Raw genomic sequence first — 19,857 nt, 5'->3', positions numbered from 1 at the left:
ATTTTAATATCTCTCACATTCTATCTACTCAATGCACAACCTTTACAGTAATCATCCTAAATGGCAATTCTAATTATTTCATTGTATCTAAAGCTTTAATTACACTATTATCTTCAGAATTATTTTCAAATTTCTTAACTATATATGTTTAATAAAGATATCTATAATAATAAAAGCATAATATGCTAACTAGACTGGACGACCTATCGGACGAAGCCGGGGCTGCGAGGGAAGCCAGGGTCCTAGGTGCCAGAGGGAAGCCGGTGCCAGCAGCAGGGGGAAAGAAGGCCTACTCTTACATGAATTTCATGCATTGGGCATTTAATATATATATATATATATATATATATATATATATATATATATATATATATATATAAAATCTCAAAGCAATTCATTGCAAAAAGTCAAAATAAAATCAAGTTTGTATAATTATAGTCATATTTTTGTGTGAGACTTCTTTTATATAATTTTAAATCATCTCATTGAACATATTTTGCATGAATAAATTATTTTATGAGATTCTAAGATGTTGATATTATTGGACACTATGAGGAATACAAAAAAAAGGTATAAAAGAAGCCACCACACAAGTGTTTGTGATTTCCTTGGTGTTGTTTCCAGAAAACTGTTGGAACTAGTCAGCCTAAATTTTGCAGTCTAGATAGGAAGAAAGGTAATGAATAAAGGTGATGAGTGAATACAGTCAGGAAATTTCCCTATTCAAAACACAAAAGGCAGGTTATGTGATATAAATCACTTAGCTCACCCTTTAGTCAGGAAACTAAAGTCCAACTAATTCAATTGACTTATCCACTATAGAGGTCATGGGGTAGGGACCACAAGACTTTGTTTGACCTGGCCGGTGTGGCTCAACAGTTGAACAGTGACCTATGAGCAGGAGGTCAAAGTTCAATTCTGGGTCAGGACACCAGGTTGCAGGCTCAATCCCCAGTGGGAGCATGAAGGAGGCAGCCAATCAATGATTCTCTCTAATCATTGATTTCTATCTCTCTATCTCTCTCCCTTCCTCTCTGAATTAAATAAACATATATGTACTAGAGGTCCAGTGCACAAAATTCGTGAATGGGGAGAGGTCTCCTCAGCCCAGCCTGCACCCTCTCCAATCTGGGACCCCTCGGGGGATGTTCAACTGCTGATTTAGGCCCAATCCCTCTCACAATTCAGGACTGCTGGCTCCCAACCACTGGCCTGCCTGCCTGATTGCCCCTAACCGCTTCTGCCTGCCAGGCTGATCACCCCCTATTCACTCCCCTGCCAGCCTGATTGATGCCTAACTGCTCCCCTACAAGTCCAATTGCCCACAACTACCCTCCCCTGCCAGCCATCTTGTGGTGGCCATCTTTTGACCACATGGGGTGGCCATCTTGTGTGAGGGTGTGATGGTCAATTTGCATATTACCTCTTTATTATATAGGATGTTTTTTAAAAGATTTTATTTGGACTTCCAGTTTTGTCATTTACTACAAGTGTGACCTTGAAAATTAATTTAACCTTTAAGTTTCACCTTTCTGATCTTTAAAATGAAAATAATTATAATTCTTCTTTATATCAAAGCATCAGTATAACAATCAATGGGAATATAAACTACTCCTTGAGAGTTAAATTCCATAGTGTAGAAAGGTGTTTCAAAATATAAAATCAAGAATTACTCTTGCCGAAACCGGTTTGGCTCAGTGGATGGAGCGTCGGCCTGCGGACTGAGGGGTCCCAGGTTCGATTCCGGTCAAGGGCATGTACCTGGGTTGCGGGCACATCCCCAGTGGGAGATGTGCAGGAGGCGGCTGATCGATGTTTCTCTCCCATCGATGTTTCTAACTCTCTATCTCTCTCCCTTCCTCTCTGTAAAAAATCAATAAAATATATTAAAAAAAAAAAAAAGAATTACTCTTGCAGTACAACATAAAGGTTAATATCCATGGTCTTAAAGACAGATCTGAATTAAAACCCAGTTTTGCCACTGAGTAGTTTTGTGACCTTGACAAAATTATTCTGTATTTCTGAGTCTTTCTCATCATCTGTAAAATGGGGAATGTTGTTGTAAGGACTAAATGAAATATTTTATGTAAAGGAAAAAGCAGTGTGTCCGGTTTGTAGATGGCATTCAATAATTAGCAGCTATAACAAGTGCTGCTATTATTATTATCATTTAGGCTCTGGGATCAGGCCTAAGCCAGCAGTCAGACATCCCTCTTGCAGTCTGGGACCCCTCGATCATTACCACCCACCAGCTGTGAGTCTGGCCCCTGGCTGAACAGCGCTCCCCCTGTGGGAGTGCACTGACCACCAGGGGTCAGCTCCTGCATTAAGCACCTGCCCCCCGGTGGTCAGTGTGCATCATAGTGACCGGTCGTTTCACCGTTCATTTGATTTGCATATTAGCCTTTTAATTATATAGGACTAGAGGCCTGGTAAATGAAAATTCATGCACTGGGGAGGGGGGGATCCCTCAGCCCAGCCTGCCCCCTCTCACAATTTGGGAGTCCTAGGGGATGTCCTAAGCCGCAGTCTGGCCTCCCTCTGCAGGAGAAAACCAGCCGATCAGGGGAAGGCACCACCCCATCATCCCCTTGCTGCTGCTGCCTCTGTCCTCCCTCTGTGGGAGGCGAGCCAGCAATCAGGGGAAGGTAACGCCCCCATCACACCTCTGCTGCTGCCACCGCCTGCTGCAAGGCTGCCTGAGCTTTGGCCCTCACAGCCACTGTGGCTTGCACAAGCCTTGGCCTGGCCCTCGTTGCCTGAGCCTCGGGCCCTCACAGCAGCAGCCATCATCTGCAGCTTGCCTGAGCCTCGGGCCAGCCCTGGGCAGCAGCAGCCACCATCCACTCCCCTGATGCACCTCCTGGTCAAGTCCCCGCAGGGGACGCAGCGTCAAGTCCCCACCCACCCACGTGCACCTCACAGCTCACGCAGCCCCGCTCAACCACGCATGCGCACACTGTGCACACAGTCTCCTGGTGATGGGTTGTTATGGCATGAGAGCATCATGGTGTGACAGTGTGATGGTGTGACAACCACATAGGCTTTTATTGGTATAGATAGGTGTCAAGTTGGACCTTACCTGACCATAGTTCACCAACCCTAGTCGGGGGTACAAGATTCAATGAGTGGCTAAAGTAGAGTGGAGGACAATGATATTGAAAAGGAAGGAGGACAAGGGATAAGAAACAAAGATTTGCCAGAATGGAAGGTTGAAAGGATAATCTATATGTATGTCAAAACTGCCAAGAGTTAAGGCAGGATTAGAACTGGAGGGTGTGATGATAAGAAAGGAGCTGACAAATAAATAATAGAGGGAAATGGCCTAAAAATTGGCAGATGATAGCACAAAAGAGAAGTATTAGGTCATATAATCGGATAATATGAGATTCAAAACTGAAGCTTTTTAGATATGAGAAAGCAATAATGACCTGAAAGTGGTAATCAGATCAAGTTCAATTTTCTAGACATTGGTAGTTCTTTATATGGTCAAAATAACTTCTTACCAAACACAATAAACACATTTTAACTGTTTAAAAACAAATGGAGTACAAGTAATTTCTAGCAATGAGTCCCCAGTACAGGGTGCCTCAGGAAGGTGGTGATGGCCCATAATTTGTAGATTCTGCATGTTCTGTGATAGAACATTTTTACGAACACTAACCAGTCTCCACCTGGAGGCACATTTCAGCTCTCATTGGCAAGAAGACCAGCTTTTACATACACTTTGAATAGTTTTTACTGTGTCTTCATAGTAAATGATAATTTGAGAGCAGTGACAGACTTGTTGATAATATCCACAGCACAGTGTACTAAAAGGAATACCATGAAGCCCAAGTTGATGATTACTAAAGTTGAAAAAGATCAGAACATGAAGATGCCTGAATATAGAGACCCGAGGACTTGAAAAGCTAAGTCCCATAAAAGTGAACTGGAGGCTTTCAAAATGCCTAAAATGACACCAAAGAGAGATTAACCAGCAGGCAGAGGCTGGCAAAGTGTGTTCATGAATTATATACCGCACCAGAAGTTCTAGCAAGAGAAAAGCATAGGATTAATAATTAACTAGCAGAGTAATAATGGGCTTGTAAGTTCTGCTTTTTCTCAGTGAAAGAAATCACCCAACTTAGTCTTTCCGCCCATTGTTTGTCTCTTCATATTTATAGAGAGGAAAGTTCATAAGCCAAATCCTTTTATAACTGTGAGTCCTTTCTTCCCAATGCCTCTTCAACATTTCTCTCATACTATCCTTCGGATCTTCCTGAAAAAAACTTGCAGCTTGTCCTCAGGCTCCTGATGGTGATTTGCACTGCACAGGAAAGCTGGGGTGCCCACGGCCCCTTGCCACCAATATTGACGTCCTTCTCCACAGTATTCTCTTTATCACTATCATCATCTTCATCTCCAATAAGTATGTGTGCTATTAAGTGCCTGTTTAGCACTGCCCTTAGTATTGTGCATATCTCTGCTCTCTGCCCTCTCAGAGTTTAAAACCCAGGTAAAAAAAATACCCATGCCTTTTCTCACCCTCAGCCACAGCACTCAGCACATTTCCTAGGGCACAGATAGGGATGTCTTTCAATGTTTATTGGATGATAAATGAAAACATGTGGAGGACATGCAGAAAGCAAAACAGAAATGCTAACTGAATGCAGGAAGGAACATTAGTACATTTATATTATGTACTAGAGGCCCGGTGCATGAAAGTTCATGCACTTGGGGGGTCCCTCAGCCCAGCCTGTGCCCTCTCATAGTCCGGGATCCCTCGGGGGATGTCCACCTGCCAGCTTGGGCCTGCTGCCAGAGGATCGGGCCTTAGCTGGCAGTCAGACATCACTCTGGCAGTCCAGGTGCCCTCGGGGAATGCCTGACTGGCAGTTTAGGCCCGCTCCCTCTGGGGAGTGGACCTAAGCCATCAGTTGGACATCCTTAGCGCTGCCAAGGAGGCAGGAGAGGCTCCTGCCACCACCACTGCACTCACAGCCATCAGACTGGCTTGTGGCTGAGTGGAGCTCCCCCTGTGGGAGCACACTGACCACTAGGGGGCAGCTCCTGCATTGAGCATATGTCTCCTGGTGGTCAGTGCACGTCATAGCAACCAGTCATGCCCAGTTGGTTCACCATTAGGGTCAATTTGCATATTACCCTTGTATTATATAGGATTAGTAAGTTGGTTTAAAAGAGCTGGATAGCCCAGCCGGTATGGCTCAGTGGTTGAGTTCGACCTATGAACCAGGAGGTCACGGTTCAATTCCTGGTCAAAGCACATGCCTGGGTTGTGGGCTCGATCCCCAGTGTGGGGCATGCAGGAGACAGCCAATCAATGATTCTCTCTCATCATTGATGTTTTGATCTCTCTCCCTCCTTCTCCCTTCCACTCTGAAATCAATAAAAATATACTTTTTAAAAAATAATGAAAAAAGTAAAAGAGCTGGACAAGTAATTTACTGGGGTAAAGAGCAGCTGCTAAACCAGGAGTGAAATTTTCCAGAGAAAAAAGTTATTTTTCTTTTTATAGAGAAGGAAACTAAACGTTTAATGTTCACAATATGTTGATTTAGCATCACTTTTCTTTTTAATATAAATATATTTTTGTACTGATTTTAGAGAGGAAGGAGAGAGAGAGTGAGAGAAATATCAATGATGAGAGAAAATCATTGACTGGCTGCCTCCTACATGCTGCCTACTGGGGATTGAGCCCACAACCCTGGGCATGTACCCTTGACCAGAATCAAACCTGGGACCCTTCAGTTTGCAGGCCGATGCTCTAGCCACTGAACCAAACAAGCTAGGGTGCCACTTTCCTTTTTTAAATGAGCTTTAATGTTTACTTATGACCTCTCATTGTAATAAAATTTGCCAAGTACAAAAAAGCAAGGAGAAGACAAAGTAAAAATCCAATAATTCAACCACTCAAAGCTAAAACTGTTCCTGTTATTCAATCTATTTTCTTACAATTTTTTTGCCCTACATGTACAAAGAGAGAGATTAATGTAATAAATTCCTCTGTACCCATGTTCCAGCTTCAACAATTTTCAACTCACAGCCAAACTTGTTTTATCTCTACCCTCATTTGCATACTAAGTTCCTTCTTGTTGTATAATGTTGAATTACATCCCAGATATAATATATATCATAAATATTTCAGCATATATGCCTTAGATTGTCATACATATTTTAGTAGTTATGTTAATATGGTATGTTCAAAATTATACATACTTATTTTCATCTATTTATAATATCAAAAATTATTTTAACTTTTTCTTTTCTATTGAGGTATAATTGATATATAACATTATATTAGTTTCAAGTGTATGACCTAATCCTATCTAATAAAGAGGAAATATGCTAATCTTTGCAATGGTGGCACCCACAGCCAATAAGGAGGGAATATGCTAATTGACTGCCATGCCTTCAAAGATGACAGCACTCACAGCCACAAGATGGTGGTGTCCCCCAGTTCCCTCAGCCCCCCAGCTGCCCAGGGCCAGCTCAAGGCACAGGCAAGCCTCGGATGGCAGCTTTCCAGGCACCTAAGGCTTGCCCAAGGTGTAGGCAAACCTCAGATGTCAGCTGCCCAGCCACCCAGGGCCGGCCTTAGGCACAGGCAAGCCTCGGATGTCGGTTGCCCAGCTGCCCAGGACCACCCGAGGCTCAGATAACCAGGGCCGGCCAAGGCTTGTGCTGCTGGCAGTGGCAGCAGCAGAGGTGTGTTGGGGCGTTGCCTTCCCCTGATTGCCTGGTTGCCTCCTGCCCCTGAGGGCTCCCAGACTGTGAGAGGAGGCCAGGCTGAGGGACCCACCCCCCGCTCCAGTGCATGAATTTTCATGCACCGGGCCTCTGGTGATTAGATATTTGAATACACTGCAAAATGATCACCACAAGAAGTCTAGTTACCATAGGTCACCATGAAAAATTATGAATTTTGATGGATTTATTTATATGTGTGTATGATGAGAACTTACAAGATTTACTGTCTTAGCAACTTTCAAACATGCACTATAAAATTACTGACTATGATCATCATGCTGTACATTACATCCCCATCAGCTACTTATTATATAACTGAAAGTTTGTACCTCTTCATACCCTTCACCAATTCTACCTATCACCTGACACCTCTCCCCTCTGGCAACCACCATTCTATTCTCTGTATCTATGAGTTTTGCTTTGTTGTTGTTGTTTTTAGATTACACATTTAAATGAAATCATAGGGTATTAGTCTTTCTCCATCTCACTTATTTCACTTAGCATAATACCCTCAAGGCCATGCAGGTTGTAACACAAGGCAAATTTTCATGCTTTTTTTATGGCTGTGTAGTATATTTGGACACCCAACCACTAATTGATCAAATTTTTCTTGTAGCTTTACAAGGACATATTTTGCCATATTTTATTCCTTATAGACATATAAAAATTTTAAGATCATAATATATCTTACTATAGTAATTTTAATCCTATCAGTAACCTTTATTTGAGATATAATCAATACTAATTTGAACAGTATCTATGAAAGTATGTTAGATTATTCTAATTCTGACCTGTTTTTTCTCTTAGTCTCTGTAATATCATACAGATTTGTTCCAAGTACCATCAGAGGAAACTTGATGAATTTTTTGACCCTGTTCAATGGATTTGGTTGTTTCACGGGGGCACTGCTGGTGGAGTTAGTATATCTCATCTCAGAAGGTAAAAATAGGTCTATGGTATGTTTATATCTACATTGACTTGATGACTAGAAAATTGGGAGACAAAAGCCTTAAGAAGAGGGGCTTTGCCAGTGTAGTTTCTTTAATTCTTTAACTGCTCCACTTTTGCAATTAAAATAGGAAAGAACTCTTGCTGTATTCATTAATTTCTGAGAATTGTCCTTTTTTTTATATGAAGAGGTAATTACAGAATGTAACTTCTCATGAGATACTGCCTGCTGTCTTTCTTTAGTGTATTTTAAAACAAACTGGTCATTATATTCTTATTAGGTATTTCAATGAGGCCAAATTTAATAATGCATCATAGCTCCCATATATAATCTTCAGAAAAGGTAAATCCTGTGTAAATGGGGCTATCTGGATGATCCTTTTTTCCTTGTAATTCACCAGAAATCATGTCTATGCAACCAAAGAGAAATTGTGCATTGATTAACCAATGATCTTGGAAAATTTTCCCCATAAAGACTTTGGTCAGAAAAGCAACCAAACTGAGTCTGTCTATCTGTTGAGAATTATGTCCTACAGAAAAAAAGTCTAATTTTCTGTCCACATAGCAACTCTTCAAGCATTTGATTAACATTCAGAGAAATAATGTGGAACAGGGTTAAGAAAGTAGCTTCTGGAGTTGAATCAGATAATTTAGCTGTGTCCTTCTCAGTTTCATGCCAATGATGACAATAAATAATTCATCATGTTTTTCTTAGGATTAAGTAATTAATACATATGGTAAATGCTCAATAAAGAGCTGTTATGATCCTCTTCTATTTTATAGATGAACTACCCCAGTTTTCTCACATTGCTTGATTACCTGATTTTTCACTATAAAAACCCCTCCATCAATTAAACAAGCAACAATTTGTCAGTATCTTTCTTAAAATATGGTTTCCAGAATCAAACACAATACTTAACATGATAGATATGTTACACTGACTAACCTTCTCTCTCTCTCTCTCTCTCTCTCTCTCTCTCTCTCTCTCTCTCTCTCTCTCTCTCTTTCCTTCTCTCTCTCTCTGAATTCCAACAGGGATTGTATTGACTTTTTCAGTAGTGCATCATGCTTATGGTCAATTAAAACCTGAAGTATTTTCTATTTTTAGCAGCTTCTCCCCATTCAGTTTCACTCATCTTATCACAATATTTTTCTAATTAAACACATGAATTTATATTTATCCTTAATAAATGTCAGCTCATCATCCTAAATGACACATTTTAAAAACTTAATTCTGTCATCCATTGAATTACTAATCTTCACTTCTTTATTAGCTTTGCGTCACTTGCCAATTTAGAAACAAGTAACTAGAGTTCTTCCAGGTAATTGATAAATTGTTGAATTGGACAAAACCAAAAATAGAGCCTGTGGAAAATTCCTAAAGACCTCACTGCAAGTTAATGACAATCAACTAACCCTTCCCCTTGGGGTTTAATCAGCTCCCACTTCATTTAATTACTATATTTAGCCTCCACACTGCTCCATCATTCCCTGAATGACATCACAAGACACATTGTCATATGTTTTTCTCAGAATAGTATATGGCTTTGTTTATGACAGTCCCTTTAGCATTTATCAAGAAAGAAAATGAAGTGCATTTATATGATTTGGATCTAGTGACCCTATACTGACTTATAGTGACTAATTAGAGCCCTTAAAAGAGAGGGAGGGGTCCTTTGACCTTGTGCCTGACTTTGGGTAAGTCATCATCTCTCTTATTTCCTCTTATTTAAAAAAGGAAATGCTGTACTTCACTATTCTCAGAGATGATAAGAAGATAAAATTAAATAAGGCATTTGAAAATTTTAATGTCAGAGATTATTTTAAATATAAAATTAAGTCATATATTATAGTGGCCCATTTGGTTACAAACAAAATCAGTTTAGTCAAACAACCAGGCCAATTTTTTGACAGAGCTGACCATAATAAAACCAACACTATTACAATATGCTCCAGCACCCCACATGCCTCCACATTCCATCCAGCACATAGGATATTTTAAACCTTTACGGATTCATGTCAGCTGAGCATGTGTGCATATGAGAGTGTGTGAGTGTTAGTGCATGATTGGAAAAGATAATCAGCTATCACAGTCTCCCAGTCTCCAAGCTACATTAGTCATTTTTAGCACCATGATGGAGAATGGTGTGAATGCGGTAAATTCAAAAGATTTCTCAAAACTTGACTGTGCAGACAGATAGCTGTTAGAGTGACATTTTCAGTACAAGTGAGAAAACTGATCCTTCTGGGATCTCTAACTCTGAGTGCTTTAAAGGAGAAGATACAAGACTAAACCCATCCTCCTACACTAATCATTTCAGGAATAGTTTATCTAAAAGTAGCAATGCTAATATAAAGGAGTGAAGAAGTCAGTCAAACTGCGTATTTCAACTATATCCCATTAGCAACCAGATCAATTTTCTCACACGTGAGTTCGAGCTTACCTTTTGACAAAAACTAACAAAATAGCATTCAGTGGAAAATGACATCTTTGTTATGGACGTGCAGGTGATTGAAAGATCCAAAGCAAAATGTCTAAGAGAAAAGGAATAATTGGACAGAATCAAGAGGTCAAGGTATACATCTTTTTGTCCCTGCTAGTCCTTCTTCCTCAGAATTCAGGAAAGGAACAAGGAATTTAGCTGTTTAATTCCCATCAAGATCATTTTAAATAAAAAAAATATGATCTTTTAAAATTCTCATTTAAATATCTATGATTATTGAGGCCCCTTGACAGCCATGTCAGCATGAATCACCTAGTCACTCTTGAAAGAGGAGTTTGCAGTTGCAGTAAACTTGAAAGAAGAAAATATTTATTATGCATCTGGAAGGGTGTTCATCTGGGTTTCACAGGTCCATGCTTATTTTTCCAGAGATGTGTTTCTTCAAATTCAGATCAAAGCCTCAGGTCCAACTTCACATGGGTTTTGAGATGACAGATTTTTAAACCCAGAGGGGAAAAGAAGTGGCCTGCTTCCCCATGATCTATCTTTAGTCAGCCAAACTCTACTGCCTGTCAACTGGCTTAATGCCAGAGTTCCTGCGGCTAACTAGGCAGGACCCCAACAGTTCCCATGGGCAAACCCCGTTTATGGTCCTCAGTTGGAATTAGATGCAGAACCCTCCTTGTACAATGGGGTTATGCATTTCAGAAACAATTTATTCTACACCCTTAGCCTTCATCTCTATAGAAACCCTTGGAGCTGCTCAGAGGCCTTCGGGTTCATAACAGTATAAGGGCAGAGCCCAAATTACCCCCCAGACTATGGAAAGCAACTGTTCGTGGCTATTGGCTCACAAGAGGTAGAAGGGGCACAACCATGAGTCAGATAAGCCTGAATTTAAACTTAAAAAAAAAAAAAAAAAGAGCTGTGAGATCTGGAGCACATTATTTAACTTTCTGAGACTCAGTTTCTCCTTCCCTAAAATGGTGTCACTAATATCTTCCAAGAATTCTATGAGAAGAGGAACTAAATATAAAGCACCAGCTAAATCAAAGCACAAAACAATGATTTTGTTCTTGCTGTTGTAATTTGAGTGAGATTTCAACATTTTCAGAGTGAGCTAGGATTGTCATGGATACAATATTCTGGTATGGCACTTTAATAATTATTCAAAAAAGAGTGTATTCCATAAATGAAGAGCTCCATCGTCCTATTCAACTTCGATTCCAAGTCTAGATTGGGGTGAGCTAAAATAAAGCAGTGCTCCGAGATTCTTCTTGGCCTCATGTACCCATGTCATTAGTGGAGGTCCCTTTGCATGGCAAACTTAGAAATCTAGATAGTTAGAATCACATCCATGTCCACACTAAGAGGACCTGAAAATGTGAATAAAGTCGACACTAGAAGGATGGGTTGTATTGGCTTGGTAAGCACAGGAGTGAAGTATTTCCGGTAAAGAGCACATATAACAAGGCTTGGAAGTAGAGAATCAAGAGGTACATCAGAGGAACTCAAAGAAGATCAGTAACCTAAAAATATTCAGTAAATATTTTCAGTAAATGTTCAGAGAATATGAGGATAGAATCACATAAAGTTAGAAGCAAAATCATGCAGGGTCCTTGGCTTACAGGGATTTATTTAATTTGAAGGTAATAAGAATTCATAAAGGCATCAGGTGAGTGGCATGATCTATTTGGCTTTAAGATCACTGTGGATGTAATATAATTTGGAAGAGAAGAAGAATGGTTTGGGAGAAGTAAGAAGGGTGCAACTGAAGTCACCCAGGCAAATCTAGACAGTGATGAATTAATGAGGAAGTGAGCAGTTGGAGAGAAATAAATGGATATAAGCTTGATTTTTTTTTAAATTCAAAATGTAGTTTATTCGATTTTAGAGTGTCTGTTCTTCCCAATGCCCCTGTTGTCTCTCAAACTGGGATGGGGGGACACAATGAAACAAAAAAAAAAACCCAGCCTGACTATCTTGACCCCCACAAATCTACTAATCTCACATGCCCTCTTTGCCAACAAATTTTCTTTTCTTTTCTTTTTTTTTTTTTTTTGCACCTTTGGGTCTCCTTTTTTTTCTTTTTTTAATATTTTTCCCTTTATTGAATAAGATATTACAAATGTGTCCTTATCCCCCCAATAAGCTTGATTTTTAAAGTAGAATCAGTAGTCCGTAGTGATAGTTTTGATAGAGTCAGGGGGCAGTAGGGTACAAAAAGGAGAGGTATCAAGAAGGCATCCCAAATTCTGCCAAGAGAAATTGGGTAGACAAAGCTTCCATTTTCTAAATGGAGAACACTAGAAGACGAATAGATTTAAAAACTTGTCACCCATTCATTTTTTAACACATTAAGTTTGACATACTTGTTTGACATCCATGTAGAAATATCTGGAGCTCAGAAAAAAGATCTGGGTCAGATATATAAATATGAGAAACTTTAGCACAAAAATAGCATTTGAACCCAGAGAAGTGAATGAAATTACCTAGTGTGAGTATTAAGAATGAGGAGAAAAAGGAGCCTGGGACCTAGACCTGAAAATCCTCAATATTAGAGGTTAAATGGAGGAGAAATGGCTGCCAAATAAAGAAAATTAGCAGCCAGAAATGTGGGAGAAAAAAAAAATGTAGATCTATACACATATGTGTGTGTGTATATATATATATTAATATACATACATATGTGTGTATGCATATGTATATTTCACTGAAGATAACAAAGAGGGTTATTTCAATCAGGAATTAGTAAATTGTATTAAATGCTACTGTGAGATCAAGTAGAATGAAGACTGAAAAGTATTCATAGATTTAACAACATTATGATCACTAATAACTTTAGTAAGAGTCACTTTGGTGGTGACAGGGGAATGAGAACCTGGTTGGAGTAGGGTGAAGAAATACCTAGTAAGGGAAGAAATAAAGGAATTGCATTAAACACCTCTTTTGAAGAAGTTAACACTGAATATTTAAATAAAATGGTGGCTAGATGGAGATGTAAAAGGATTTGCCAGATTTAGCAAATAAAAATATGAGACCCAGTTACATTGAATTTCAGGTGTACAGTGAATAATTTTTAGTATAAATATGTCTGATGAAATATTGTGGGTATACTATAAACAAAAAAATATTTGTACAATATTCAAGGCATGCTTATCCTATATAATAATTTATTATTGTTCTAAAATTCAAATTTAACTATGAGCCCTATATTTTATCTGGGAAACTTGGATGTGGGTTCAAGATACTTTCTTATTTGAGAAATCTTGAGCATATTTAACAGATAAAAATGTCTGGAGAAGATAAAAATGCAAGTGAAAGAAGGGAGATTGACTTATCAAAGAATGGATACTTCTTCTCTGCACTGAAACAGAGAGAAAGGAGAGAATGGTGCTGGTGCAAGTGGGGGTAGCTCTGGTTTTGGAAAGACGCTGGAGCCTTCCTTTCAAGGCCCACAATTTTCTTTAAAAAGCAGCAAGTCAATCATGAGAGCAAAAGGGGATTAGGATGAGGATGAATACAAAGAACAGGGGAATACGAACTCATGGCAAGAGTGAGCAAAGCTGATTTAGAAGATAAGTGTTAAGATGCTGGTGATAACGGATGAAGTGGGGGGTCCTTTTCCCCAATAAATTTTCTGAGACTTGCATAGGAAAATGAGTGATTTTTATTTGTATGGAATTCCACCCCTGAGTTTCCAGGGTCCGATTCTCTTAGTCCAGTCATAGAAGTGTAGCTAGGGTTTCAGTACAGCTAGAAGCAAAATCAGCATCAAGAGTTTTCCTTTCTGAATTGGAGCCGGGTCCAGTACAGCATCAGGCTAGTTGCAGTCCATTAGTCGTGTGTGTGTGTGTGTGTGTGTGTGTGTGTGTGTGTGTGTGTGTGGTGTAGGGGGTGGTCCACATGGTCCACAGCAAATGCAGGAGAGCACACCGCAAGCAGCAAGAGTAAAATAGTCCAAAAGCACAAGAGCAACAAGAGGGCAAATTGCTTTGTTCAGAGGATAAAATATCCCAAATTTCCACTTGCAGTGGCCACACCCATTCTGGCCAACCATCTCTGTTCCCAAGTGTGATTAACAGCAAGCACCTTCGCTAGTCCCCTCTACTTTACTGGGCATGCATCCATAGTCCTTTTGTTGGACCCCTGGGGAGTGTAAAGTTGTTTCCTGGTGAAGCTGCCTAAATGACATGCCAAGAATATCTGGCTTTCTCTTTGCTCCTTTCCTGTTATTAATAACTAAGTTAATTACAATGGTATCGTTGGCAGTGTTGAAGCTCCAGTTAATACTGGTGATGATAAAGAATGATAACCAAACTACCTGAAGCATTATTTTGCCCAGTGACATTCAGGTGCTCAAGGCAGGTACGAAGCTACCCAGTAGATTTTTAAATGGTGTAAAAACTACAAGATACAGGAAGAAAGACACTACTCTACTCTTGAATTAAAGTAATTTGGGGTAAATCTTATAGGCTATTTCTTTCCAAATGCGCAAAAAAAAATGAGAAAAGCTTTCTTCTCAAATTCTGAAATTAATAAGTCTACACCATTAGCTAACTGGAGTTGCAAATAAGAGAACAGACTTTACAAATAAGCAGATATTGGGGAAAGTCAGTTCCTGCTATATCCATAAAATGATTTAAATTAAACATTTTACTTTTTTAAGTAGCTCCACTTAGAGATTGACTTATTAATTCAGTCCACAAATACATACTGGGTTCCTACTATGTGTAAGTACTCAATTAATAATACCAAGTCTGATATTTAATTAACAAGAAGAACCTTATAGAAATAGTTGACACTGAAATTAATATCAGATATATTCATTTGACTAATGCTATTACAATTACAGTTCATGCCTAATGACATTATCGGGCTATTATCACAAAGCATTACCTCTCTTCTAAAACTCATTTCCATGATAATTCATTGAAATCATCATGAGAACACACTATCTTGATGGGTTTTTACCTCCCAGTGCTCCTCAAGAGGAGAAACTCACAGCATAAGAAAGCTTATTATCCCAAATATCACCCTGCAGTTCTCTGTGCAGATCAGATGAACAATGCATAGTGAATTCTCTACAATTTTGAAAGGCACAGTATCCCCCAAAACAGCAAACCAACTTCATTTTAATCCACAGTTCCCAAGAAGTGGAAATGCAAATTAAAGTGTCCATGCTGACAATGTTATGAGAGCAAACTACTGAGCTCTTGCAGATTTGGGACCCATTTCAGCTCACCCATTTTATCCAACACATTTGTTCTATCTCCTTTAAAGGACTTCTGAAATACAGCTCAGCCACCCTGTGCCTCTGTTTCCTCATCTGTGAAATAAAGGTGATCATTTGAGTACTTACTAGATAAATATGAAAAAAAATGACAGAAAAGTCAAAGTAGAATATAGTTGTTAGGTATTCTTTCCTTCAGGTATCATGAAAATTAATGTGTTTTAAAAATTAACTCAGGTAGGAGAGCTATGAATCTCAAATGAAGCATTTAAATCAGGTTACTGAAAGGAGGAAGGAAAGAAATTAACATTTATTAAGTGTCAGTTACATGCAGACCTTGCTATATGCATTTCACAAAGATATTATTTCATTAAATCTTTACAACAATCCTTTGGTGGTAGATATTTGTAGCCCCATCATATATAAGAAGAAAATGAGCTCAGAGGGTTATATAAGTTGTCTAAATCACATAGCAATGGTGGCTTCCTGATACCAAAGCTCTTTTCACTGCACAGGGTTTATTTCCCGCGGCACCTCAGCACATCCCCCCTGGAGAAAGACTGCTACACCTTTTTAATTGCATACTTCTTTGCTCCCAAGCAAAAAGCATAGATGTGTCTAAAATAAACTGAGGTATAAAATCCATTTCAGTTTTGTCTCAACAATTTTGGATTATTGATAGATACTATCATTAGAAAAACTAACGTTAAAAAAAAAAAAAGAAAACTAACCAAGTCTGAGGGAAATAATTGCTTACTGTGCTCAACTATTATTTGAAAGATTCCAAAAGGCACATTTTCAGATTTGAAAACTTCCATTACGTTCAAAATTAAACAGTAATTAGTGAAAGAAGAGAGGAAATATTGTGTTTTTTCTTCTAAAATAATGATGGCAGAAATCTGCTTCGAATAGAAAGCAATATGCTGTAGCACTGAAAATAATGCCATGTGCGCTTGAGGTGAGTGAATCTTAGGGTTCAAAATAGACTACTATCGTTACTTAGAGTACGAGGGTTTCCGTTTCATAGATAGCATATAACTTCCAAGTTATAGTGTTGAGGTTGTTATCCAGGTCTTCAAATGCTGAAGAAGAGTTGGTTGTGATGAAAAACCCTCCCTTTTTGTTGTTTTATAAGAAATCAGAAATGCAAGTCTTAGAAAATTCTTTATCTCAAGATATTGCAAGAACCCCACTCCCACTAGCATCAGAGGAATTTCACCCATGCCATCTGCTGCCAACAGTTTCAGCTATCTCTTGATTTAGTATCACCTTTTTTGCAATTATTACAATTTGGTGATTAAAATTACATATCAGATATTATACTTCTCTTTATGGTTTATTCTTCAGTAATAAAAATAATAATATTTCCTATGGTTTATATTTCTAGATGAATTTCAGAATCATTTTATCAGTTTTCCCCAAATTCTATTTTTAATAAGTAAAACTTGGTAAGTTGAGAAAAAATATAAAGCCTTTATAATATTTCATGTTCCATCAACACCTATAGCATAACTTTTTTATTTATTCAACTAGAGGCCCAGTGCATGAAATTCATGCATGGGGAGTGGGGGTATCCCTCAGCCCAGCCTGCACCTTCTCCAATCTGGGACCCCTTAGGGCCGTGGTCAGCAAACTACAGCTCACGAGCCACATGCGGTTCTTTGGCCTTGAGTGTGGATCTTCCTAAGCCTTAGGAATACCCTAATTAAGTTAATAACAATGTACCTACCTATATAGTTTAAGTTAAAAAAATTTGGCTCTCAAAAAAAATTTCAATCGTTGTATTGTTGATATTTGGCTCTGTTGACTAATGAGTTTGCCGACCACTGCCTTAGGGGATGTCCAACTGTCGGTTTAGGCCCGACCCACAGGCAGTCGGACATCCCTCTCACAATCCAGGACTGCTGGCTCCTAACCACTCACCTGCCTGCCAGCCTGACTGCCCCCTAACCGCTCCCCTGCCAGCCATATTGACACCAAACTACTCCCCTGCTGGCCCGATCGCCCCCAACTGCCCTCCCCTACTGACCTGTTTGTCCCCAACTGCCCTCCCCTGCCGGCCATCTTATGGTGGCCATCTTGTGATGATGTTACATGAGGGCATCGCACAAGGGCATAACGCCACCTAGGCTTTATTATATAGGATGTTTAAAAATTCAGTTTAGTAAAATTTTCTTCTTTCCTTATATATCCTGAACAGTTCTTGTCAGAGTTATTGTAGGCATTTTATGCTCATTTTCATTTTGCTGTTATGAACTGAATCATTTCCCCTCATCACAACTCACTGAGATAATCACTATTATATAAGATTAGTAATGTTTGTCTTCATCTTGCACTGAACTTTTAAAAATATACTTTTATTGATTTTAGAGAAGAAGTGAGAAGGAGAGAGATAGAAACATCAATGGTGAGAGAGAATCATTGATCAGCTGCTTCTTGCACGTCCCACAATGGGGATTGAGCCCGCAACCTGGGCATATGACCTGACTTGGAATCGAACCCTGACCTCTGGTTCATAGGTTGATGCTCAACCACTGAGCCACACCACCCAGACCTTGCACTGAACTTTTTTAATTTATGAGAGAATTTTAGTTGATCTTTTAGTTTAAATCAAAATTATCTAATCTTAAATATAATTTTTTAAAAATTTTATTTGAGAGAGGGAGAAAGAAAGAGAGAGAGAGAGAGAGAGAATGATTTGCTCTTCCACTTATTTATGCATTCACTAGTTGATTCTTGTACTGGTATGTGCCCTGACAGGATTGAACCCACAGCCCTGACATATCGGGGAAATGCTCTAACCAACTGAGCTATCCAGCCAGGGCTTAAATATAATTTTTATCCATATTTCCAACATTACCTCTTATGTCTTGTGTTTTTATCAGGACATAGAACTTCTAGGGCAATGTTAATACCAGAAGAGAATCACATTTTATCTTGCTTATGATCTTAATATTAATCTCTCTTATTTTTCTAATAAGCATATTTATAGATTTATAAAGATAATTTTAAAGGTATTCTTTAGTACAAGAAAATTTCTATTTCTTGTTTTCTGATATTTAAACAAATCAGGTTACATTTTATTGAATGCTTCTTAAACAGCTCTTGAGATCGCCTTTTGATTTTCTTACTGCTCCTGACATTATATAGTATATTTAATTAATAGATTTTTAAATATTAAATCACCTTTACTTACAAGAAATAAATAATACTTGGTATCATCAATACTTGATGATCTTTTTGCTACACTCTGGAAAGATCTAAAGGAAAGATTCATTTCTTCCATAAAAATTGAAAGGTGCATTCAGGACCTAATGTCTGTTTTGCAGATAATTCTTTGTAACTTTCCCTTACTACTTCTTGCTATTATGTTTTTCATTTCTCCTTGGTTCAATTTTGGCAATTAATATTTTCCTAGGTAATTATCTCATTTCTATGAGATTTTTTATATTAATATAGAACACTCATCACTAAACATTGTTGTCTTCTCTTATTTTTTTGTTATGTGTTCTGACCAGATTTGTCCAGGGCTCTTGTTGTAACATTTTTTTTGAGTAATAATCAGCTCTTAGACCCATTAAATCTACTATACTTTAATATATTGATTTTCTACTATCATCTTTATTTCCTTTCATTTTACTTTCCTTAGCCTTGTTTTGTAATTTTCTTACGTTAATATTTACTTCATTTATTTTCAGTCTGTTAACAAACAAAACTCAACTGAGTAAATTTGAAGACCTAATTGGCTTGATTTGTGAACCAGGCAGCATCCCATCTAGTAGATAAAAAGGTACCCTGAGCCTGGTTGGTATGGCTCAGTGGTTGAGCATCAAGCTATGTACCAGGAAGTCAGGGGGATTCCCAGTCAGGGAATTGGGCTCAATCCACAATAAAAGGCATGCATGGAGATGATTCTTTCTCATCATTGATGTTTCTATCACTTTCTTCCTCTCTGAAATCAATTTATATATATACTAGAGGCCCGGTGCACAAAATTTGTGCACTCGGGGTGGGGGTGGGGGGATCCCTCAGCCCAACCTGCACCCTCTCAGTCCCAGAGCCCTCAGGGAATGTCCAACTGACAGCTTAGGCCCACTCCCCCTCACCCCTGCCGCAAGTACATGAATTAGTTTATTTTGTTCACTAGATTCCACATATAAGCAAAATCATATACTTGTCTTTCTCTGACTGGCTTATTTCATTTAGCATAATATTCTCCAGGTCCATAAATGCTCTTGCAAAAGGTAAGAGTTCCTTCTCTTTGTTCATGGTGAGTAGTATTCCATTGTATACATGTACCACAAGTTTTATATCCACTCATCAACTGATGGGCACTTGGGCTGCTTCCAAATCTTGGCTATATTAAATAACGCTGCAGTGAACATAGAGGTGTATATATTCTTTCAAATTAGTTTTTGGGGTTTCTTTTAAAATTAACAAATAACTCTAATTGGACAAGAAATATTTGGGGGACTTCTGTGA

The 19,857-nt window shown here is 38.7% G+C and overlaps 1 protein-coding gene across 1 annotated transcript in view; it reads left to right on the top strand.

The window, feature by feature from the left end:
* Window positions 1–19,857, top strand: part of SLC15A5 (solute carrier family 15 member 5) — an 84,454-nt gene that overhangs the window by 55,181 nt on the left and 9,416 nt on the right. The window contains exon 7 of the mRNA XM_059680952.1: window positions 7,558–7,689. Coding sequence (XP_059536935.1) covers window positions 7,558–7,689 — 132 coding nt within the window. The remainder of the gene's footprint in view (window positions 1–7,557; window positions 7,690–19,857) is intronic.

The sequence above is a fragment of the Myotis daubentonii genome, chromosome 2, assembly GCF_963259705.1.
Source record: "Myotis daubentonii chromosome 2, mMyoDau2.1, whole genome shotgun sequence".
NCBI classification, from domain to species: Eukaryota; Metazoa; Chordata; class Mammalia; order Chiroptera; family Vespertilionidae; genus Myotis; species Myotis daubentonii.
Note: the sequence above shows the minus strand (reverse complement) of the source record. Positions and strands in the feature narration are given on the sequence as shown.